Below are 25,929 nucleotides of genomic sequence, written 5' to 3' on the forward strand. Positions count from 1 at the left end.
ATTTTGGATCATATGGACATCACATTTCAGTGACTTCATTTTTTAATCAAAAATGTTGGCAAAAATCTGAAAAAATTGATAGGGGTACATTTACATAAATTGACTTTGGCGCTCAAAGGGTTAACGCGGCTCTGTTAGGTTTCGAAAAATCATCGATCTCGAGTTGGAACTATAATAAATTACTGCAATTTCATACTTTAAATGGAAAGACTTTTCGAAAAATATAACTTACTACACGTCTTACATATTATATTATATTATATTATATTATATTATATTATATTATATTATATTATATTATATTATATTATATTATATTATATTATATTATATTATATTATATTATATTATATTATATCATATTATATTATATTATATTATATTATATGTATTTCGTTCTTTCAAATGTTTAACGAGAGCATTTGTTATTTGTAGTATTAATAACCATGCTCAAAATGAGCATTTTAAAATTCCCTTTCAAATGTTACTCATTTTATCGTTCTGTTGATATTATAATCACTATTATTATCATCATTGTCATCATCATCATCATCGTCGTCATCATCATCATCATCAACATCATCACCACCACAATCATCATAAGACGGTTTGTTGCCATAAAATTTGAAAGGTAAAGGTATTCTGATTTCCACAGTTTGAATGAAGGCCATGGCCATAGTCCCCTCTCATTACTGTGAGTCTACAAGATCAAACCAGCAGATTATGTCCGGGAGTCTAAACTGATTCTAATAACATTTGAACAACGAAGCCTGCAAGATGTAAACACTGTGTTAAATCCCAAGATAAAAATCTAGGCCTACAGCTTCGTGAATCTTGCATTCGCGTAATCGATGGCCGCCGGCCATTCTACCGTTGTCAACCTTGAACCTTTCTACCAAATCTTGATACCAAAACAACTATTTCATCGCAAAATTATGATTGGGTCTGGTAATAACCAATTAAATAAGGAGCTGAAAGCACCGAATCTTTATTTCGAGAGCCCTGGAGCTCAGCGCCTTGTGTAGTTTCATGTTGTGTTCAAAACAACAGGACGGGATCCACGCCGGTACCACGTCAGATAACTTTGAGAATACACTTCATATGGAATAAAACAATTAATAGCGAATATCTTCCGTTGCACAAGCAACTTCATAACGATTTCTGGCTCGTGCAATTGTAATTTATCGGGAGGGGGGGGGGGGGCGAAAAAATGCCCGCCGCCGGCCGGCACAATATACATGTATTTGTATACGTACTTGAACGAACAGTCCCAGTGACGTCGCATCCAGGGGCCAACAACCGTTGCACGAGAGTTCGTCAAACTTTAGAGACTAACCTTGATGCTGATTACGCAATGGTTTGCCACCCTGGAAGGGGCTGTACTGATGGCGATATTTAATTAAATAGGCTGAAATGTAAGAAAGCGATGATAAGCGATATACAAACGATTGAGGTGAAGAATGGAGGTCTTTCAAAGTATTGAAAGCGCGCGTACGGGTTTACGCTCATTGTTTGGGCTGGCAAAGTTCCAAGTAAAACACAGAAGGCATCATGGGAGTTGACTTTTAAAAAAAAATATTTTATTTTAGTAGGGTACCACAGTCCCAGGCCACTGTCAATGGGAAAAAATACTTCAGAGTCAGCGGTTAAATCTCAAACCATTAAATACAGCCAATAGGTTCAGTCAAATCGTAACTCGTCAGCTCAGTATATTTTCACCATCCCAGACAGAAATGCTCTTTGCTTCCTAAGTTTGCGCCAAAATTCACGTAAGCAAAGACGTTATCTACGTCAAATGCCAGGAGGGCTTTTGGTAAATGACTTGGTTGAAGATAACTAAATTTCCACTAGGAATCGTGACTTGTCGAATTTCATTCCCGAACGTCGGCTCCGAGGGGTATAAACGTTCGTTTAATTTGGTTCTGGGAGAAATCGCGAGTTCCCGTGAAAATTGAACCGCCCTATTAAATCTCTTGTTACAACTAACGGTTCCCAGCAAGAGTGATCTCGCGTGTTGTACGGTGGATTTACAACCAAATTCAGTGGTGTGATCGGAATCGCAGAGTAAACAGAGATAAAGTATGGCCTAAAAACCGGCGAAGTATGATGACCGGTCATTTACCGTCGAGATAAGACGCCGGAACCACGCAATGTAAACACCACAAAACCGCTAGATTGTTTGACCTACAGTCGCAAACCGCTGAGTAGCCATAGCCTAGTTCAGCGCGCAAGGTCGTAACTGTAGATTAATAGATACAGTTGAGGGACCATGAATAGCACTGTACATTACGTCACAGTGTCAGCCCGGTGTCGGCACTGTGGCAATATGTTGCCCCCATACCCTCGAGAAAGACTAGATTGCAAGAGTTGCGAGGTCAAAAATTGACTTCCGTTATGGGGACAAAGTTTGCAAACGGTCCGTTGCTCCGACCGACAGCATTTTTCCCAAGATGATAAAACACAGTGAAAGTGAGATAAGGCGTTGCGGGTCTAGTCGCGCTGCTCTTGGGTTACCCTACGCATGCCCAGAAATGTGCGTCAAACGGTAAGTCACAGGTGTCTGGTGTGGTATACACAGAGAGAAGGGTATACCACATTAGCAGTTCAAGGCACCTGTGATAGAACTTGCAAATGTACCAATGCCAAACTTATTAGGTTACGCGAACTTATAAGATTTTTAAAAGAATAAGTCCAAGAGGTCTAGCATAGAGAATCTTTGACAGAGCGAATCCACGGGAGAAATTTGCAATTATCGAATGGCCTCTGATATACCTTGGGACATTGGTCGGCCGCGGCAGCTGCATACGACAGAAATAACTGTTTTGCTGTCTGCAAGTTTTGCCGTGGAAATCGTACATTCCGTCAAAAATTTTCGACGCTTTCCTTTCTTCAATTGTTCGTTGCGCAAAATAACCTGTATATCAGTAACTAAACTGTAAGTTTAACCACAGTTCCTCTGGGGACTGTGGTTCAACCATTACAAAACAGCGAGAAAGTGAAATATGATATGATAAGATATGATATGATATGATATGATATGATATGATGTGATATGATATGGTGTGATATGATGTGATGTGATGTGATGTGGTGTCATGTGCTGTGATGTGGTGTCATGTGCTGTGATGTGGTGTCATGTGCTGTGCTGTGATGTGCTGTGATGTGATGTGATGTGATGTCATTCCATGTGCTGTGCTGTGATGTGATGTGATGTGATGTGATGTGATGTGATGTGGTGTCATGTGCTGTGATGTGATGCGATATGCTGTAATGTGGTGTCATTTGTTGTGATGTGATGTGATGTGATATGATGTGATGAGATGTACTGTGATTTGATATCATGTGCTGTGATGTGATGTGATATGCTGTGATGTGGTGTCATGTGCTGTGATGTGACAATTTAATAAGATGCTATACGATACGATTTATTGTGACCACTTACGATACATGTTACAAGATGTGATATCAAAATATATGATATGATATGATATGATTTAATATGTTAATATGTTAGGTCACGTCATATCCTATCCTATCGTATCCAATTCTGTCATAACAGAAATACGTAACATTTACAGAATTGAGACGATTTCATTGTCGCCGGGTTCAAACCCTGGCTGAAATGACCCGCAGGCTGGTATCAAACTTATACTTTCATTTATATTCCCGTAACGTGCCATCGTCCTCCGTGTCGAATCGATAAATTTCAATCTGGCATAGTGCCATGTTCTGAGGAAGTATAAGATAATTCTCATCACTACATTTTGATAAACTTCGCGCAGTCTCCCTCCTCAGGTGTTGGAAAAGAAAGCGATTCTATTGGCCTCTTTGCTCTTTGCATAGCGTCAAGTCTAACATTCGGTGTACATTTCACCACACGCAGTTGCCAGGGAATTGAATAGCCCGTTTGTCTTGTGCTGCGTTGCAATATGTCACCACGTAACTATGACAGCACAAGTCGAGCGGAAAAAAGTCACAGACCTTTCGTACTCTGAACCTATGTCTCAAAAAAAGAGGAAATCCACTATCGCCAAATTTGGTTTGTTAACGTGCTGTTATGATGAAGGCAGCGTTACGGAACGTCTTTCCGCGGGGTCTATGATTTGAAAAAAAGAAACGTATAAACGCATGGTTTCGACTCTGGCGTCGTCACGTGATTGCATCGGAGGGAAATTATTGCAAGAATGGCTCGATTCTAAACTTGGCCAAGTACCTCTCCCCTAGTACTATACGACAAAGCCGCGTTACAGCAAAATTATGGGAGTACACCATTTTTTAAAGCAAATGCGAAGAGATCGTTCGAATGAATAATATGTGTGCGAAAATGTAAGATTTCGTCCTCGTAAAATCGCAAGAAGTAAAGACAATTCCGTTTTTTGTCGTTTATAACATGGTGTTTTATGACAATTGCTCGCCTTCACGAAAAATTCCATTTTCATATTTTAAGCTGCATGGAATCGGAATTATTTTCACCACATAAGAGAAAACGCCAAGTTCAATCACGAGTATTGAGAGAGAGAGAGAGAGAGAGAGAGAGAGAGAGAGAGAGAGAGAGAGAGAGAGAACAGTAGATGGTACGAAAACAAAAGCTGATGTTTCAATGAATGCTTGGATGAAGGTCATTGCTCTTATAGTAGTTCATCAACCTACCAGAATGACATGGACACCGTGTTTCTTAAAATATGCGTACGCACACATGACTGTTGTGAAATTCATCGCAGCGGTACAATCGATTGTTATAATATGGAGCGCAGATCACAGTTTAAACAGTGACCCAATCTTTCAAAACCGCCACGTATGCACATATTTTTCGATGGAAATCTCCAGGCCAGTGTAAAATTTGCACATATATGAAGGTATTAGGCCTATGGTCTGCTGAACAAAATTGAAATAATGTGATTATTTTTCCCGAAGGAGGCAAAAATGCTTTCTATATTTAAGTCATTTTCGACTTTCCTATCAAATTGCTGCCCTTAAATTTTATACTGCACCTCAACATTTTGATAAAACGTTCGTCAGAACACATCAATTACACCGAAACACTGAAAATGTGAAGCGAACCATAATGCATATTCTTTATCGTTCGCACCGTTGCTCGTGTATTTGCTTGAGATTGAAATTTATCAACACTCTGTCGTGCACCGACATTTTCTTACCATTTCCTTTAAAATTTTACCTCATTTGGGTGCAAATCGACACTTAAGAAAGCAAGGGTGAACAGGCGTTTTCCGATTTATCCATGCACAGTTAGTTTCGATGCGTATGATTTGCGGCACGGTCTCTCTCCGAGGGATGGCGTTCGCAGCCTTCGGGGTCGGGAACCAAGCCTTGAGCTTTGAGTTCCTCGGTTGAGCTAGTGGTCCGGGGCACATCGTTATTATCGTAGGATATGAATCAAATCTCTCAACAACAAAAATCTAGACCCCACCACATCTCAAAGTGGCAGGGCACATTTGTAGTCATATATGTTTCAACCCTGGGGCTTTTTCCATCACTGTTTGCATGGCGTGGGATCTCGAACACTCAATGAACATTTCAGCACATTACCCACAACCAAACCGGTTGCCTACAAATTTCTTTCAGCAATTTCAGGTACACGATACGACGCAATGCCACAACAACGGGTACAGGACAACGTTGAATGTCAGGCCGAAGTCGAGAACGCGTTTCAGAGCAGACGTGTACTATTTCTATGAAACTTAAATCATAATAGTAAAATGTCTACCGACACTTGCGAGCAAATAACAACAACAACAAACAAACAAACAAACAAACAAACAAACAAACAAACAAACAAACAAACAAACAAACAAACAAAAGGAAGAATCCTTCCTCCAACGTACCTTTCGGTTGGAAGGGGACGCGTTGCAATAATTTGTCCTATCATTGGAATACTTTCACATATACTTTCCTCTACAGTCTGGTGAACGATGACCTTTTTGGTGGAGGGGGAGGGGTAGTTACTTTTTTTCTCACGTACTGCGTCCATTACACGGTAGTTGACGAGAATGTGGTCAATTTGCATGGTGTAACGCCATGAACTCTTATCAAAGTCTCACTGAATTTGCTTGTGAGCGGAGACTTTAAAAGTTCGATATTGTGCACCCCCAAAAGACTGGGAAATGCTGTCCTGCAAAAACAAGTGCGATGCCCGTGCGATGTGGGAGCGAAAATTCAAATGTGCGCAGAGTTCTTTAAAGAATTTCATTGAGTGAGGAGCTTTGAAGAGTGTTCCCGTGTTTTGGAATATATTTGTCCTTTCAAAAGACGAACGTGAAGCATACTGAGCTAAATGTAAGTTATTATCGACAGATAATGGCGGGCACTTAATTTTACCATGAGGAAGTCATTGCAATTGCAGTTCCTCTTTGGTGACTTAAATAGCATGACGAAACGGTTTTTCACTCAAAAATGCCACATTGCAAAATTATGTAATCTCAAGATACCCAATTTTTATACCTCTTCTGACAAACAGACATCTATGAGAATTGACATTTAGACAAAAGGAGACATACATGCAATTTTCAAAACAAAAATCTGCAATTTACAAAATTTGAGAAATAATTGCCATCGCTACCGTCCAAGCACATTAACGTATGTTTTGAAACGATAGCTCTTAATTGAATTCAGCAAATAATGTAGATAAAATCGGGAAGAGGGAGGTAAATCTAAGTGTTATCTTCAAATCGATAGCCCGTTAAAATTAACACTGTACCTGAGCGCTTGAAATTGAACATGACCTTTATGTCTGAAATAAAATCGAAAATAGCGGATACATGCACAATCCTATGAGTACAAAATCATATACTAAGATATTATATCACTGATATATATATATATATATATATATATATATATATATAATATATATATATATACATATATATATAATATAATATATGTGCGTGTGTGTCTATGTGTGATGTGTGTGGGAGTCTGTGTGTCTGTGTGTCTGTGTGCGTGTGTGTCTATGTGAGAGCGCGCGAGAGAGAGAGAGAGAGAGGGGGGGAGGGGAGGGAGAAAGAGGAGGGAGGGTGTGTTTTGGAAACACCAAATGTGTTTAATAGCAAAATTTCAAAACGCAAATTTCATATGCTTTTGCCAAGTGTCGCTATCTCATGCGACTACTTGGATTATCGATAGGAGAGCTTCCGCTACGAAGCAAAGTTATACAATACAGCAGTGTGCACAGTGACTACCCTAAACACTCAACGACCACGAGGTCATTCACTCTCCCACTCTCATGTAGCGAATTGCTCTAATCATTATAGTGCATCGTTTGATATTTATGAGACCGTCATCTACAAATCAGTAGACTAGAGGCGTTGATATTTGAATGCCACTTTCCCTATATTAATTCCACTGAATAACAAATGATTATCAATCAAATACCAAATTGTTAATTTTTAAATGTTTGCGTATTTATATTCTTAGCTTTCTCATGGAAGTAAAGGTAAAAATGTTGCTTTATTCTGTCGAATTGCAAAATTTTTGAAACGTATATTCATTCATACATAAACACATATTTATACATTATCGATGAATGTGTTTCGCATTCTATGACACATCACATAAACATGTACTACATATTAAAATGCAACATACAATATATATATATATATGTATATATATATATATATATATATATATATATATATAATGCATATTGTATATTTTGATAATTGATATATGTATATATTGATGTAACCATTAACACACACACACACACACATATATATATATATTATATATATATATTATATTGTATATTTTGATAATTGATATATGTATATATTGATGTAACCATTAACACACACATATATACATATATATATATATATATATATATATATATATATATATATATATATATATATATAGTTACAAACATGATATATGTACAGACTTATGTGTATTACGCGATGCATACGTACATATAATAAATATTAAAAACAATTATATATATATGTGTGTGTGTGTGTTGGTGTGTTATATATATATGTTATATATATATATATATATATATATATATATATATATATATATATATATATATACTAATATATATATATTGATATTTAGTTGTACTGTACGAGTCGAGTCCTCGTGCGTTTACGTATTGTTTGTATCATGCGTTTGTTGCCCCTGCACTTTTGTGTTTTCCATGAGCGCTCTTGTATTAAAAAGAACGGTAATTGATGACTTTTCAAAGTTTGGCCACCTGTTATAGGAGGCAGTGGGTGCTTTATTAATACTCAGACCCACCAAATGTTGGTTTGTAATTCATAGAGCTTAATTCCTAATTGATACCTCGGAGCAACTTCAGCTCATTCACAGCTGTTCTTAAAGCGTGGAAGGATCTACGAATTTACTCCCAAGTCACTTTGCCGTCGCGCTTTGCCCGACCTCTTTGCGGTTAAAGTCGGGTAAGAGTGCAAACCATACTAGTTGACATATTTTAACCGCGTACCCTGGCATTGCAAACTTCCAAAGAGCGTTTATACCGTCCATGCGTAGAATGTTGTTGACCACTGTACTGCCCTCTCGGTTATCGACCCCGGATAAGCATATAGATGCAGATGTTTCAGTCGCTCAGTCTAGCTGTCAATTCGCAATATGAAGTCATTTCTGCTTCTTCGCTCATTCTGATATACTTTGCTAATAAAGTGTGACATGTCGGCCAATTACCGCTACTTTCTTATTCATGATCGCTCCCAGAGCGTTGCTCCTTGCCTTCTGAAGTAGTTTTCCCGGCATCGCAACCTCTGATATGTTTTGCATGCACAGGACAATACACCGGATTACCAATCTGGGTTCGATGCGCCATCGAGCGTGCGTTGGCTGCCGGCGACTATCGCATTTTCTCAGTTCATTTACTTCTTTGTGTCAAATCGCGGTCTTCAGTTTGAAACGTTTTTATCTTGCACACTCCTGAAACAATTCGGGTACACTGACAATGACATTGATTTAGATATTTTAAAACTCGCCAGGAAAAAAACAAAAAACATTTGATACGAGTCCAAGCGAGTGAATGTTCGCTTTCATTCCTGGTTTGAATTAATCATCCCATTGCCTTGTCGCGTCCACTTTATTTTTCAATACGTTTGAATTTTCTTCGGCGCCTTCGTTTTGCAGATAAACATCTCTCTATATCTCTTTGTCATCTTTTCAGACCACGGACTGTTCAATTGCGCCATTGAATTGCATGTTTTGTATCGTGAGGCTGTCTTGAAAAACTATAATTTGTCGATGTGCGCTTCCGTATGAAGTCGACGAAATTAGGTGAAGATGTGCGGATGAACTCTGGTTCAAAGAAGATTGTGATTAACTGATGTTTTCGAAGATTTGAGCATTGCCACTGCCGTGGAATGAAATGAATAGGAACCGACTATGAAGTAATCACAGTATCGCGAAAATATTATATGCGCGCTCACACAGTCAAGCATGCATTTTGTACCAAGGCTCTGTAAACCAGAATAATTGTCTTTTATAGGAACGTCAAGGTCAAATATTGTGTAAGTTTATCGTGTAATTTACGCGACGCGTACGTGCGCTCAGATTGCTTCTTATCGGTGTTGATGCTACTACCGTAGTGCCAGCAATAATGTTACAGAACTACTATTGTATATTAATTTCCTTATCAGCGAAACAAATCAATATCAAAGAGATGGCGAAAATATTGCTGTCGCTCAATTTTGAATGTCAAATGACAGAAAGTCAACGGGAAGTAAGTCTTCTCATATCATATCATATCATATCATATCATATCATATCATATCCTATCCTATCCTATCCTATCATGCCGTGTAGTATCATATACATACTATATCATTTCGTATCATGCAATGACATATAACATCATGAAATACCATATCATATCGCATCATGTCGTATCATGTGATTCATCGAACCAACAACACTGAGTGATAGGTTTAATCAACTGTGTATGCCAATTATAGATACTATGCGTTATAGTCGCACGATATAATCTGATTTCTATCGCATCATATCATATCATATCATCTCATCTCATCTCATCTCATCTCATCTCATCTCATCTCATAATATTCCTATATGCTACTATATTCTTAATATTTCATATTAAACTACTCGTATTATGACTTTTATACTGGTCTTACAATATCATATCTAATTACATCATTTCATATCATATCATGGTAAGCTTATACACATAAAAATATAATTTTATCATTTCAAATTAAAGAGGCGTGTTCCTGATGAGATTAAACAGAAATTAAATTGTTTCAAATGCTTTTAAAACTCAATTGAAAACAAAGTTTTGCAAGGTGTGAGTTAGATATAGGTACGCAAACAGAACGTACCATGTCAAGAATACATACCGACTCTTCCATCTCGTACAATCGGCTACAGGACGAACGAGTCAGTATAAAAATATAGGGAGACTAGTATGAAACAAATTTTGTCACGAAGACTATGACTTTAATGTAGATTTAGGCCAAACGGTGAAAGGACTGAGCTATCACCAAAAGACGCTGTGTAAACGTCTACCGTCATCCAGGTATAATATACGTTGTACGCTGAAATTCCCCATCTTCTCGAACTCCTTCCTGGAAAACTATTATCATTACCACTTTAATTTAGAGCAAATGACAGCTAAAATTCGAAAAAAAAATTGCCATTTTTAAAAGCATTATGAAAGACAAAAATACAAGACAGGGCAAACAATACGTTATGAAATTAATCGGTCATAGTGCATAGTATAGTCTTGGAATAGCAGATCAAATAAATATAATTGTTGTGTTCAATTGCAATTCAACGTCACGTCACACAACGCTACGTGTTCCCGAAGAAATCTTAGAAGAAGGCAAATGCATGAGAGTGCTTTTATATCCTATACTATATAGCCTTGATCAGTCAATACCGCATGTGCAAATATTTGTTTTCCCCTTTCTGTACGGACGTTCGCTACGCAAATAAGCCATGGTTCGGAAACATGTTGTACATAGCGGATATCGACGACAGGGTGGACATTTTAAGAAATTGTGGGGCAATTTCTGACCTTCTTCTAAAATCAAAAACTACACAGCAGCGATCAGTGGAATCATTACCTAAATTCAATATTATTTTTGCCATATTATTAAAATTTTTGAACGCTCCTGTGAAAGATCGTTCTTAATATTGTTGCGTCTGCGGAGAAACGGACTCGAGACAACGACCCGGAGGTGAATAAATTCACGACTAGCGACAAATCCCTTGACGATAACTTCAAGAAAATGGAGAACCCTCCAAATATCAATAAATCATGTTGGTATCTTCGCACAGTGACAGTTTTATGTAAATAAACAACTCTAGTATACTGTTACGCCATATTGGGTAACGGCTTGCAGTTATCTAGGTCGCCTGTAAAACGCCGGTTTATGTGACTCAGTGCAGATTGATAGCCATTGAAAGAAAAGATTCCTTTCCTTGGTGAAAAAAGTGGAGACATGTCCAACGAATAACTGGTCTGGCCAACATTTTTCCCCGGGCCGCCATGAGGGAAAGTGATATTTAAATACGAACATTCCTCGCTGCCGGGAAATCGTTATATTGCCGTAATTCCTGCTTATGTAATACTCAGTTCTAGGGAGAACGTTACATAATCGTTCAGTGAAGAAAACACACCGACCAACCAGAACTCTATAGCTATTTTTACATGCTTCACGATATTCAAAGGTAATAAGAACGCTAAATTATGTTGTGGAAACAAATTTTTTCACCTCTCACACCCAGCATACAAATAGTATTGAAGCAAAAAACACTTGGTCAGCAGTAGTATTTTACTCCAACGTAACAAAACATCCGATTGGTGATTATTTCCCCGGGGCGATTTTAGGAGCTGTCACCAAGTCCTAGCGGGGGGTCTAAATCAATTTGACTTGTCGACACGGCCACTGGGCTGCGTGTTCCCTGCATCTCACCGGGTAAGGCGCGACGTCTGCGAGTAGAGTGTGCGTGACGCCCCCCCATCCATCCGCTTTAATGATATTTTAGTGAAAAACTAAAAACGGCAAAATATTTTCTGAACATTTCACGAAGCATATGTATATTTGTTTCAAATTTCATATTTGTGCTACGGTGCATCAATTGAGAATGTTTATCTGCCTTCCTAATCAACAACAACGATGAATTGCCTCTTGTTTGTAGAATAACTATGGGTCTCGTAATAAACTTCAGTGTGATGTAAATTTACTTCCTTTCTGTGAGACGGAACTATTCCGTCCAATTCCAATATCAGTGTCACTCGGTAAAAGGTGAACTCTGTTTTTTTTTTCTGGTCTGGTATTCCTTTATCCGAATTATGGTGTGTTGTCAGGGCAGGGGTAAATGAGGTCAGTCCCAGGCGTTGAATATAATATGTCTCTGTTTCAGCGAAATCGACCCTGGTTGTTGCGTTCAGCATTCTTGTTGATTTCGAGACGAAGGGCTTACTGTAAATTTCACGACCATACCTAGATGAAGGTCGTCATGGTCCATGCAACCGTGAAGGTATGATGCAACCGACAGGTCAAGTAGGTTTATGAATCTACACAAGAGCAATAAACTATGTGTTTACAGAACAGCGTGAAAAGTGTCTATTGAATCATTTCCACATTTTTTGCAAAAAAAAAACAACGAAAAAAAAACGAACAAAGAAAAACAAAATAACACATTTCTCTCTCACCCCGAGAATTGTAGCAATCTTGGCTGAATGTACTGTTATGTAGGTCATTCCCCCACACTCATCATGGCCTGGGTTCAATTAGTCTAGAACATTCTCAAGGTCACTGCCCTTGATGACCTCACAACCTTGAATTCATTAGTCATGTTTGGAATGTTCTGGAAGGTTGATTGTTGTGTAAGGGAGATAATTTAGAACAGTAATTAGCATGTCAATAAAAGTTCTAGATTGTTCTTATATGCCTTTATAAAAGGGACGTGCACAGCTTCCAGTCAGACTTTTGGGATCGTGTCTCTTGTGTGTTACTATAAACTCCAGCAGTAGTCATTCTCAAGACTTTTCAAGACCTTCACTGTCAACGCTGGATTTATACTGTGGACTTTGTGCAGCTGCAAGCCTGCAAGGACTGTTCATTCATTCAACTGACTGTTACAACTCTGAGACTGGAGCTTTGCCGTCCCAGCTGAGATAAGTAGTCTGTACACTTTTAAAGCTTGTACTCTATCCCTGACTTAGCAATTAGTTTTTTTTTTGTAATAAATTTTGTTTAAACGTTAACTGCTGAGTTCACCCTTTTGTTCGTTTTCTCTGCACGTAACAAATTGGGGGCTCGTCCGGGAGACGAATATTTTGAGCCGTTTGAAACATTTTGACAGCCTTTTCAAACTACTGTATACTGTGAACTCAGCGAAATTCAATCATGGCGGAATTCAAGCCAGACGAATTTATGGATGACCTTGATCAGGACACATTTAATTCCCTCAGAAAAGACAACCTCATAGCACTGGCAAATTTCCTTAAAGTAGATGTCAAAAGATCTATGCGCAAGCGAGAAATTCAGTTCAAGATTGCAAAACATTTAGTTAATTCTGGCCATTTTGAGGAGTCTGCCTTAAAAGATTATGAGCCTGAGTCTTCCTTCGAACTCAAAAATTAGAATTAGAAATACAGGCAGATTTGGAGCTTAAGAAATTGGAATTAGAAAAGGAAAAATTGCAAATGGAAGAAAGGGAAAGGCAGGAAAATTACAAATGAAAGACAAAGAATTACAAATGAAAGACAAAGAATTACAAATGGAAGAAAGACAGAGAGAAAAGGAGAGAGAATTGGAAGAACATCGACTACAGTTAGAAATGAGACGTTTAGAGCTTGGACAATCAGGAAAATTCTTCCCTTCAGACAAGTTTGACATCACTAAGCATTTCAGGTTAGTTCCCCCTTTCCAAGAAAAGGATGTTGATAAATATTTCCTTCATTTTGAGAAAATTGCTCAGAGTCTGAATTGGCCTAAGGAGTCCTGGTCTATGCTTTTGCAGAGTGCTTTGGTGGGTAAAGCCAGAGAAATTTACATTCAGTTGTCAGTAGAGCAGGCTTCAAATTATGATTCTGTGAAGGAATTAATTCTCAAGGGCTATGAGTTGGTGCCTGAAGCTTACCGTCAGAAATTTAGGGATTGTGAGAAGGTGAAGGATCAAACTTATGTTGAATTTGCTCGAACAAAAGAACAACTGTTTGATCGTTGGTGTTCTTCTGAAAGGTCAGTCAGAATTATGACAAATTACGACAGCTTGTTTTGATTGAAGAATTTAAAAGGTGCATTCGGAGTGACATCAAGACGTTTATCAATGAACAAAAGGCAGATACATTGGAGGTTGCTGCACGTTTGGCCGATGATTATTCATTGACCCACAAATCTTCATTTCTCAGCAAACCATCCCAGTCCTTTTCATACAGAAACAATGCAGGTAAATTTAACTCCTCCTTTTCATCCAAGAATTTTTCAAAGGAGAGTAGAAAATCAAATGACAACAGTTCACAGAGTTCAAGTAACACTCCCACATCATCAGATCCCAAGTCTCAATCTCCTTCTGACAAACAGTTTGGTACACTTTCTTGTAATTATTGTAAGAAAGACGGCCATTTAATGTCAGAGTGTTTCAAATTGAAAAGAAAACGTGAAGGTCAAAGTGGTCAAAGTGGATCTAAGCCAACCGGCTTTATTTCTTCATCAACTCAATTAGAGTCTAATAATGTGTGCAACACATTTTCTGAGGTTAAACCCCTCTCATCCCCAATTAATGAGGTCAAGGTCAATTCTTCTCAAGATAGCATTATGGGTATTTTCGAGCCATTTATTCATATGGTTTTATATCACTTTCTAGTGATTTCTCTTCCGCTACCCTGTCAAAATTTTAAGAGATACCGGGGCTTCCCAGTCTCTTTTGTTGGCAGATACCCTGCCGTTTTCTGAAAAGTCATTTTCAGGTTCTAAAGTTCTTATTAAGGGGGTAGATTGTAATGACTACATTCCTGTTCCTCTCCATAATGTCTATTTGTCTTCGGACTTTGTTTCTGGACCTGTGGCTTTAGGTATTAGGCCTTTTTTGCCTTTTGAAGGGATTCACCTTCTTCTTGGAAACGACCTTGCTGGGGACAAGGTCATTACTAATCCACTTGTGACTGATAATCCTAGTTTAGATCAGGATCCAGAGCCAATTGAACAAGAGATACCCGATTTATTTCCTTCATGTGCCATTACTCGAGCCATGTCAAAGAAAACTTCCGAGAATCAAAATACTCTCAAAAATAATGTCACAGATGTTGACTTAAATGACACCTTTCTCAGTCAGGTGTTTGACACGGATCATTCCGTTATCCCTCGTGGATTTGAAACTTCCAGTAAAACTTCTGCTGACCAAAGTCAGACATTTTCTAGATCAAATCTCATTGCAGAACAACACAAAGACCCAGATATTTTGTGTTTGTTTGACAGGGTAGATGATGAAGGTAAAACTTCAGATAGCTCTGTTTCCTATTATACAAAATCTGGTATTCTCATGCGTAAATGGAGACCTCCAGATGTTTTGGTTGATGACGATTGGGCTATAAAACATCAAATTGTGGTTCCAAAGCCTACCGTGCTGAAATATTGCGCCTGGCCCATGAAACCCCTGGGCTGGTCACTTAGGAGTCAGGAAAACTTATCATAAAATTCTCAGTCACTTTTATGGCCTAATCTCAGGCAGGATGTAGCACATTTCTGTAAAACTTGTCACACATGTCAAATGGTAGGAAAGCCAAATCAGACCATTCCAAAGGCCCCTTTACAGCCAATTCCTGCATTTCAAGAACCATTTAGTAGGATACTAATAGACTGTGTTGGGCCCCTACCAAAAACAAGATCAGGAAATGAGTACATGCTGACAATTATGTGTACATCAACTCGGTTCCCAGAAGCCATACCACTGAGAAATATAAAGACAAAGACTATAGTGAGAGCTTTAGTCAAATTTTCACTTTATTTGGCCTCCCTAAATGTGTCCAGTCCGATCAAGGCTCCAACTTTATGTCTGGTATTTTTCAACAAGTAATGGATCAGCTAGGCATTAAACAGTATAGGTCATCCGCCTATCATCCAGAAAGTCAGGGTGCTCTTGAGCGATTTCATCAAACTTTGAAAAACATGATTAGGACCTACTGTTTTGACACAGAGAAGCAGTGGGATGAAGGAATTCATTTTCTGCTCTTTGCTGTTAGAGAGTCAATTCAAGAGTCTCTTGGTTTTAGCCCATTTGAGCTTGTATTTGGACATACAGTCCGTGGCCCACTTAAGCTCGTTAAAGAGAAATTCCTATCAGACGATGATGATTGTCTGAATATTTTGCAATATGTGTCAGATTTTCGTACAAAACTCTCTAAAGCATGTGAATTAGCCAGAGAAAATCTTGAGTCATCTCAGCAGTCAATGAAAACCAAATACGATAAAAACACCTCAAAACGGAAGTTTGAACCAGGTCAAAAAGTTCTTGTTCTACTTCCAATTCCTGGCAAACCACTCCATGCTCGTTACTTTGGGCCATACCTAATTGATAAGAAATTGAGTGATTTAAATTACATCATAATAACACCTGACAGGCGAAAACAAAAGAAGCTATGTCACATAAATATGCTTAAGCCATATTTGGATAGGGATAATCCTACTAAAACAAAGCCTGTCAGTACAGTCAGTTCTGGCCATTATGAAGATAGTGATACTGAAACTGACTTGAGTGAAAATACTCTAAACTCAAAGCTGGGCTCGGTCAAGCTTCAGAACTCAGAAATCCTGGAGAAGCTGGAGTCTACAAAGTTGGCACACCTCCAGCCAGAACAACAACAACAGGTGAAAGAACTGCTCCACGAATATAAACACCTGTTTCAAGATGTTCCAACGAGGACAAACGTCATCTATCACGACGTTGATGTTGGGGACAGTAAGCCTGTAAAACAACATCCATACAGACTGAATCCAACAAAAGCAAATATCTCCAGGAAGAAGTCAAATACCTGCTGGACAATGACTTTATTGAACCCAGTAAAAGTAACTGGAGTTCGCCGTGCATACTTGTTCCCAAATCAGATCACAGTTATCGTATGTGCACGGACTTTAGGAAGGTCAACACTTTAACAAAGACAGACACTTTCCCAATCCCGAGGATTGATGACTGCATCGACCGAGTGGGAAAAGCCAAGTATGTGACGAAATTTGACCTACTGGGTGGGAAAAGCCAAGTATGTGACAAAATTGACCTACTGAAGGGATTTTGGCAAGTCCCTCTGACGGATCGTGCTCGTGAAATATCCGCCTTTGTTACACCAGACGGATTGTTCCAGTACAAGGTGATGCCATTCGGAATGAAGAACTCTCCGGCAACGTTCCAACGGATGATCAACGACGTCATATCCGGGCAGACGGGTGTGCAGCTTACGTTGACGACGTCGTCCTGTATAGTGACACCTGGGAGGAACACATCAAGCTCATGCGGAAGTTCTTTGAGAGACTGAGTAAAGCAATGTTGACTGTCAACCTTGCCAAATCTGAGTTTGTTGGGCAAGGGTAACTTACCTCGGACATACTGTAGGACAGGGTGAGGTAAAACCTGTTGATGCCAAAATCAGTGCCATTTCAAGTTTTCCCATACCAAACTGCAAACGACAACTGATGCGCTTTCTCGGTATGGCTGGTTACTACAGAAAATTCTGTCCAAATTTCTCCACAATTACTGAGCCTTTGACTAACTTACTTAAAAAGAAAGTAACAGTTTGTTTGGTCAGAGCAATGCCAACAGGCATTTGATACACTTAAAGCCATACTGCAAAGTGCTCCAGTGTTGTCTGCACCAGATTTCACTTTGCCATTCAAATTAGCTGTAGATGCTAGTGATACGGCTGCTGGTGCTGTTTATTGCAAGAGGATAGTCATGGTGTAGATCATCCTGTTTGCTATTTTTCACGCAAATTTAACAAATCCCAGAGAAACTACTCTACAATTGAAAAAGAGTGTTTATCTTTGATATTAGCTTTACAGCATTTTGAAGTTTATGTTACTTCTTCAAATCAGCCAATAGTGGTTTATATTGATCACAACCCTCTTGTTTTTCTGCAGAAATTTAAAGGCAAAAATCAGAGATTGCTAAGATGGAGTTTAATGTTACAGGAGTTTAATCTTGACATTAGACATATCAAAGGCAGAGACAATTTAATTGCAGACTGTCTCTCTCGTATTTAGAGTTTATTGTTGTTCACTTTCAAGAAATTTTATGTTGTTCACTTTCAAGAAATTTATTTAGAGTAAAACAAAATTTGAGTACTTAAATCCTTTTCAAGATTACATTTGTAAAAGAAAGATTTTTCTTTGAAAAATTTTCTTTTTTTGAAGAGGGGGTGTGTTATGTAGGTCATTTCCCCCACACTCATCATGACCTGAGTTCAATTAGTCTAGAACATTCTCAAGGTCACTGCCCTTGATGACCTCACAACCTTGAATTCAATTAGTCATGTTTGGAATGTTCTGGAAAGTTGATTAGTTGTGTAAGGGAGATAATTTTAGAACAGTAATTAGCATGTCAATAAAAGTTCTAGATTGTTCTTATATGCCTTTATAAAAGGACGTGCACAGCTTCCAGTCAGACTTTTGGATCGTGTCTCTTGTGTGTTACTAAACTCCAGCAGTAGTCATTCTCAAGACTTTTCAAGACCTTCACTGCCAACGCTGGATTTATACTGTGGACTTTGTGCAGCTTGCAAGCCTGCAAGGACTGTTCATTTCATTCAACTGACTGTTACAACTCTGAGACTGGAGCTTTGCCGTCCCAGCTGAGATAAGTAGTCTGTACACTTTTAAAGCTTGTACTCTATCCCTGACTTAGCAATTAGTTTTTTTTTTGAATAAATTTTGTTTAAACGTTACTGCTGAGTTCACTCTTTTTGTTCGTTTTCTTGCCCGTACAGTACAAAAGATTTGACTATTTTATTTTACGCAACTCTGCTCGTGACGCGGCGTGGTGGTCACACCTCCGGATAGGCCCTATCCATGGCAGATGAATAAAACTACCTGTTTTTCAATATATCGTCATGTGTACATTAACGCTGTTACTTTCACATTGGAACGTATAACTATCTATAATTTTGATCTCCGCAGCTGAGCGGGAAATTCGGGATCATGACATGATGAAAGGGGCAAAATGTAGAAATTCTAAAAACTAGAACACGGTGCTTCCACTAAAAACCTACAAAACAGACCGCCGCTTTCAGTTTGTTTACAATTTTGCACTGTTGATGTGGTTTTTTTTCCCTGACCGATCGATCACCGCATGTCAACTTCCGGTAGCACGTATAGCACGTCGACCGGTTGGAGGCTGCGCGAAGCCGAAGTTGAGCTTCAGTCCCTGTTTGCATCAAACGCAATGAATGAGGTGTTGTTGAGGCCAACGCGCTGCAAAAACATCACGTGATGTTATGGCTGTTCCCTCCAGTGCTGCTGCCCCCGTCCTCCGGTGGTTTCAGAAATCGGCGAGAAATACTTCGTACTAAGAACTGGTCTCTGGCTACGAAACGTTATCTTTATACGCGAAAGAAATGCGAAAATAGGGGGTAATCTTGTGGTAAACAGGCACGAGATCGACCATTCATTTGTATCTCAGGGCGTGTACTGAGATCGGGTAATTCCCCATTCACTGTATATCACCAACGCGCCAAGTTGGCTGGATGGGAGGGTCTATGTCATTCTTGACAAGTTATGTTTTGAACATTAGCATGTGCGAAAATAGTGTGCCAGCCTACAGAATCACATTTCTACTTTAATTCAGAATGAAACAATGATGACTAGAGTATGGCTAAAAATCCCACAGTATCGTGATGAAAGAGAATGCCTCCTAACAGAATATATTTTTTCGACACTGTAGGTGGTTTGTCTTGGTGACACTGCCCTGTGGAGCACGAACACTCTGATACATGCTGTCACCACCAACGAATGAGTTAAGGTGGATTACAGCTCTTAGCCAATCAGAGAGCTGCTTTCTTGTGGTTTGGACGTCAGAGCCGGCAAATTCACTGAGAGACACGCCCACAGAGCGCACGTTAGAATCAAAACAACTCCAGTGAAAAACACCGGCTTTTTGCAGTTGCGAGGGTTCACGAATAGTCACGGACAGACAAGTCAGCAGTTTTGAAGTTCCGAAGCGAGGGTTTTCCGGTCAGTTACGGCAGACACCGGCAATATGTACGGAGGAAGAAGGTTGCCGAAAAGGTCGATTGTAGGTACCCGAATTTGTGCACCATGGGGACCCGACGGCATTTTCTATCCCGGCGTTATTGAAGAAACGAAGACGAAGCCAAACGGCGAGGAAGCTTACAGAGTTATCTTTGACGACGGATATTCGAAGGAGTATAGGGACGCAGAGATTATTGGTCCCGGCTTCTCAAATGTGAGCAGCTTCCAGCTGAAGTTCAATCAGAAGGTCTACATCACGCTCGGAAGCAGAGAAGTGAGCGGGATTGTGCAAAAACACCGCCGACCGATGGATGAAGTTTTCATCAAAATGAACGACGACAACGAAACGTTAGTCCAAAGAAAAATTGACGAAGTTCGGCTTCTTGAGAGCAGGAAGTCAGCCCGCCTCCAGGACCACGAGACCGACTACTTGAAATTAGCTGACATGTGCCCAGAGCCGAAGAAAAAGGCGACTTCACAAGAAATTGAAGTCCCGCCAAGGTAAGTTGCCGTGCGGCCGCCCGGCCGTTCATTCAAAATGCAAAACAACCAAGCACATGGCCATTTCCATGCGATGGTCGCTCTGCAGAAATGCACGCCATTCAATAAACATACTGTCAAAATCGGCACACGCTGTAAATGAATTCGACAAAAAATTCGCTGTGATTATTTACAATTATGTTCGATATCTACATTTTGTGTAGCCTGCGTGTTTGCGACAAAACTTTGACACAATTATAAACAAATTGTCCACTTTGTTGCAATGTTGTACTTTTGTTTACATTTTCGGACGTCAATATTCATTCAATTATTTTGACTTGGTGTTGAAATACGGCCTGTCATTGGTTTTATCGGTTCTGTCCTTCTGAATTTCTCAAAAAAGTAGACCTGTTCCCCGGTATGCTTCGCGAAAACCGTTTTTGCGGCGCCGAAAATACGCGAAAATTGCCGGATTTGCGCTAACGTAAGTAGGTCATGAAAGCTGGCTTCCCAGTACAGTGCTGCACAGCTCGTTGTTTGCCGTCCCCGGCATAATAAATGAGACATGTGCGTCGTATGCTTGTCGCGAGACAATGCCGCGCAGAAGGCTTCGCTATATTTCAGACTTGTCCAGCGGTTTGAATTACGTGCCGTATATCAAACAATATATCTTCAAGCACTGTAAAAACGTTCCAATCGTTGATAACCGGCAAGGCCAGTTGTATCTAGACTTTTGACCGGTGGCTGACCTTTTCATGTCTGATTTGGCAATTTTTTCGAAACCCGACGAGAATTTTTTTAATCCAGCCATATTCTTCAAAGTTACTAAAATAGTGATGATGTTTTCTGAATACTTGGAGCTCCTATCGTGTTCCATTTGAAATCTTTCAAGCTTTCGTTTTCGTTTATCGCAATTTCGGTTACCGGCGTATCTTGCGAATAGCGTTGAAGTCTGTAGTTTCCCCGTTTGCGCAATTTGTACGTTGACGGTGATTAACATTTTCGTTCCCGGTCAGCCCACCTCAACAATATTGTCAGCGAAAACATTTTTTTGGCTTACCAACGCAATTTTTGCCGGCGCATTAATTTGTCCGCGACCTTCTGCGGGTGCTAAGTATAACGATGATGCAAATTTTGAATGAGCTCGCAATATTTAACAACCTTGGCCGGGAGCTAACAAACAATTGTTCGGACTTCGGTGGTCATGTATATTGACCCTGTGAAAGATTAGGAATATCGCCGGAACAAAAAATGACGAAATGTGTTTTTGACCTTCTTGGGATGATCAATATGAAATGAATTATTAACAGTCATTGTCGTATAAGAATAAATGAATAGATTTGTTTTTCCGGCGTAAAATCGAACGGGTTTTATATATTTTTTATATTTTCTTTTACTCAAATCGACCGCAACCGGTGATAAAAATAGGGGTGAGCCGGACGCCGGAGACAGGAAGCCGTCTACGACCGTACGAGCACGCACGACGGCGAAAAGCGTAGCGTGCGCAGACCACCCGGGTTGGTCATTGCGCAGCTCACACGGTCCACGTTCCGTGCAGTTAATCAAACACACTATCGAGGAGTGGCGCATTTGAACACCGGCGACTCGCTCAGTCAACACTGTAGTCTGGCAGAGAGCGCTTTCAATGCTCACCGATGGGAAAGTTGAACGTATTTTTGCGACGACACCGCAAGGAACATCATAACATGCACATTTTAGTCAGTCGGAATAAAAAGAGGTCTGTTGTTCAGTTTTTGTGGGATATTTTTGTTTTTGTTTTTCTTCTGGTGAAAAAATTGATTTTTTATCATGTTTATGTGCGTGTCTGTTGTCTGCAAATTTTTGTCTACGGCATACTGGAATTGAAAATTTTACAAAAATCTAAGTGACGGACAATATGCCTTCAGACCCATGCTACGGGCATGCAATATTGTTTTGGCTAATAATATATATCGCTGGCTTTATTGCAGGGAGTTAGGCAAGAGTTCAAAGAATTCTGTGAATATGCCATTGCCGGGCAGTGGCCAGATTAGCGACGAAGAGGCAACTATGGATGAAGTGATGGCCGCCATGGTTCTGACTAGCCTATCATCTAGTCCTGTCGTCAAGACACCCGAAAGGAAAGACAGCACAGGTGGGTTAGAAATCATTATTTTTCCTTCCTTTCTGATTTCTTGATCGGTGTTAGCATGATAATTCTTCCATGATTCCATAAACAGATTGAATTAATGCTTGTGTTTAGATTTTTTTTTTACTTTACTGTTTATAACTTTCTTAATTTTCACTTTTTAGTGATAGTTTTAAACATTTTCATCGCTCAGCTTTAAATCAGTGAATGAAATATGGTCTAATGATCCTATTCCTCGGAGGACTTGAACTTTTTATCGGACTTATTTTACTACCTTTGTGATGAAAATTTTAGGGTTATATCTTTGGTCAGATGAGATGTGTTTATTGATCCTGCTTTTCAAAAAGATGAACTTTTTCATATTTTGCCCAGTTTTTTTTTCAGGTCTTAATAAACAGTTATCAATGCGCAATAACTTTAGCCTTTGAAAGCATGTAAAACTGCAAAAACTGCATGAAATTCACAATGTCACAGTCTTTACTAATTTACCAAAGGCCAATCCACCACAGAGGATTTTTCCCGCCCCTGATTTCTGTCACAAAGAAAACTATGTATTAGACCATAGTAGTACTGCAGTGTTTTTCACTTTAGGAGAGAAAAGTCATTCAGAGTTTTATACAGTGAGTGGGAAGGGTGATGAATTGACATTAGGTATTTCATGTTCTTGTGAAAACTTTTGTGTCTTATTCCGGTGATGATTTCATAGAGTTTAATTGGACAGAAGCCAGCCAAGCTGTGTGGCAAGTTCAGTTATATGATCATGACAGTGTTGTGTGGGGTGGACGATGCCCAGTTTGGTGCAATGCCCCGTGCCAATGAAAAATGCAATGATTAATTAAATCCAAGCTCCATTGATCAAATGAAACTCTGATTGTCATGGTAATGAAATTGTTATGTGTCCATAGGGGGCCCTCAACCTTTTAAAAATTGTAAATCATGAGAAGTAATGTCCCTCGTATACCTGCCTCCCCTGTGTGACAGTGGTTTGGCTCAATACCTAACTGTGGTTGGTTGACTTTTTTGGCACCGGTCCAATGCGCCATATTCTAATACAGGATGAAAAGTTTGAGTACATGAAAGTTTGCATTCATTTGGTTCTTGACAGTCGCCCCGCAAACACTTCTCTCCCATTTTCAAAGTGGTTTATGTGGTCAGTCTCCCTGAGCTGTCGTCTGGACTCAGCCAGATTGGTTTTCACAGAAGTCTGTCATGCATTGGCTTGACAAACCACAGGAATTTCCTGTTGGCCTGAATTTGTATACTTAACTCTTTTTCCTATACAAACAGCTGTTGATGGCCTGAACAGGTCAATCAACTGCGGCGGCTTTGGTCTACCATGATAGCCTCTTTATTTTGCGGTAATAGACTTCATAGGAATGGAAACTGCAACACTAAGGGTTTTTTCCCCTTTTGCTAACTCACGTGGTATAATTTTAAAAAAGTTGTGTTTGCTTATTTTTGAAATTTTCAGATCACGTTTTTAAAATGTCAGTGGAAAGTCTAAAATTGTCTTCATTGCTTTGAAGTCGTGCTTTCTCAATTGGAAGTACAATAGTTTGATTGATAATGATGCAGTGGTTCGTGAGCACTGTGGGCCATTCTCTTCATTTCATTTAGTACATGGTCTCTTCACGAGTAAATAATGAAAAAAAGGAGCAGTGCCCTCCTCAGAATTGCCTTTGTAAGTTTGTTGATCTGTCCTTCTGTCGGAATAATTGAGTCTTCCCCTAGCGGCACAGTTTCAGCAATAAAAGAACACACCCCATCCCAATGCAATCTGAAGCAGGTGCAAATCAAGGGTTAGTTCTACTCCAAAAAAAAAACCCTTAAGTGCTACCGGCGTAATAGCCTGAAAGCGGGTTGGCATTGACGTTGTTTAATGTTCGGAGGGGGTTACAGCCGGTCATTGCACAAATCAACCTCTGCAAGGGGGGACTTCTGGGATATGTATGAACAAGCGTCAAAAAAACAAGGCCCTAGTGAGTTCTCGCGCGGCTGGCAGTTAACAAACAGTTTGAAAGGCAGAGGGCCTACTCTACGGATTGGGAAAATGTCTAGCACCATCCCACTTGGTTGAACACGTAATATGCAGTCACTGCTTGCTAAGTCATAATGGCATGAGTTGACAGCTGGGAATGTGAAAGCCTTCATATGACTGACTTACTATCAAAATTTTAATGTAGCCAGCCATCAAAACAGAAAAAAATTAAAGAAAAATTAAAACCTTGCTTTTGTCATTGTTGAAAAGCAGGTTGTTTACCATGCCCCGCATAGGCTGCCTGCATGTAAGTCAACACAAAGAAGTGTACTCATGGAAAATCTGTTCAGTAGAGCAAAGAGGAAGAGTTTGATCAACTTTCTGTCAACGTTTTTTTGTTCCACATTTAATGTGTGAATACATTTGATTTTCACAGAACATCTCTGACATGTTCAAACTCGACTGGTTCTTCTAGTTTTTCAGTGTAGCACGCAATTATGAGTGAACCTAGGTAAAAGACAAAGCTCGTTTACAAATGTGCCGAGGGACTTCACCCTAATGTGAATTTCTTTACTTTGCAGAGAAAGCACCATTGAGCCCGCTGAGTTTTGAAGGCTGCTGGAACGACTGTTCCTCAAGTCCAAGTTCCAGTGGTCACTTCAGTTGGGACTCCGCATCTCGGGGTTCTCCGTCTCCACCGCACAGCACTGGTACACCCCCGCCACAGGGCATCATCAACACCCCCCAAAATACGCCTGTTGACCCAGCAGCGTTTGGCAATCAGGGAGCTGTGTTCGATGAGGGCATCGACGTCAATGAAAATGCGTATCTGTTGCTTGAAGAACCCCTTCCAAGGAAAAGGAAGGTATGTTGGATGATGTAAATTGTCATTTTGATTATTTTGTTATTATATCCAACATTATGTTAAGATTTACGGTCATCAGAGTCTCAGTTAAGAAAGACAGACTTTCCACATTCATTGAAAAAGTTCACAAATTCAAATTCAGTATAACTTACATAAAATAGTTTTATGGATACAGATTCTCAGTTATATTTTGATAATAGACCACTTTATTGGCATATCCATTTTAGCAGAAAAATGACATATTTTGTTTATTTTGTATATTGTT

The 25,929-nt window shown here is 39.5% G+C and overlaps 1 protein-coding gene across 3 annotated transcripts in view; it reads left to right on the top strand.

Annotated features, from left to right (window-relative positions):
* The window catches only part of LOC139115615 (zinc finger protein 704-like), a 78,042-nt gene that overhangs the window by 33,300 nt on the left and 18,813 nt on the right, over positions 1 to 25,929 (top strand). The window contains exons 1-4 of one of the 3 annotated variants that reach the window (XM_070677876.1): positions 19,330 to 19,497; positions 19,906 to 20,714; positions 22,664 to 22,827; positions 25,381 to 25,664. In XM_070677876.1, coding sequence (XP_070533977.1) covers positions 20,221 to 20,714; positions 22,664 to 22,827; positions 25,381 to 25,664 — 942 coding nt within the window. In that variant the 5' untranslated portion in view covers positions 19,330 to 19,497; positions 19,906 to 20,220. Of the gene's footprint in view, positions 1 to 19,329; positions 19,663 to 19,905; positions 20,715 to 22,663; positions 22,828 to 25,380; positions 25,665 to 25,929 lie in introns of those variants that run through there. The other 2 variants (XM_070677874.1, XM_070677875.1) reach the window with 2 other exon arrangements.

The sequence above is a fragment of the Ptychodera flava genome, chromosome 17 (genome assembly GCF_041260155.1).
Source record: "Ptychodera flava strain L36383 chromosome 17, AS_Pfla_20210202, whole genome shotgun sequence".
Taxonomy (NCBI): domain Eukaryota; kingdom Metazoa; phylum Hemichordata; class Enteropneusta; family Ptychoderidae; genus Ptychodera; species Ptychodera flava.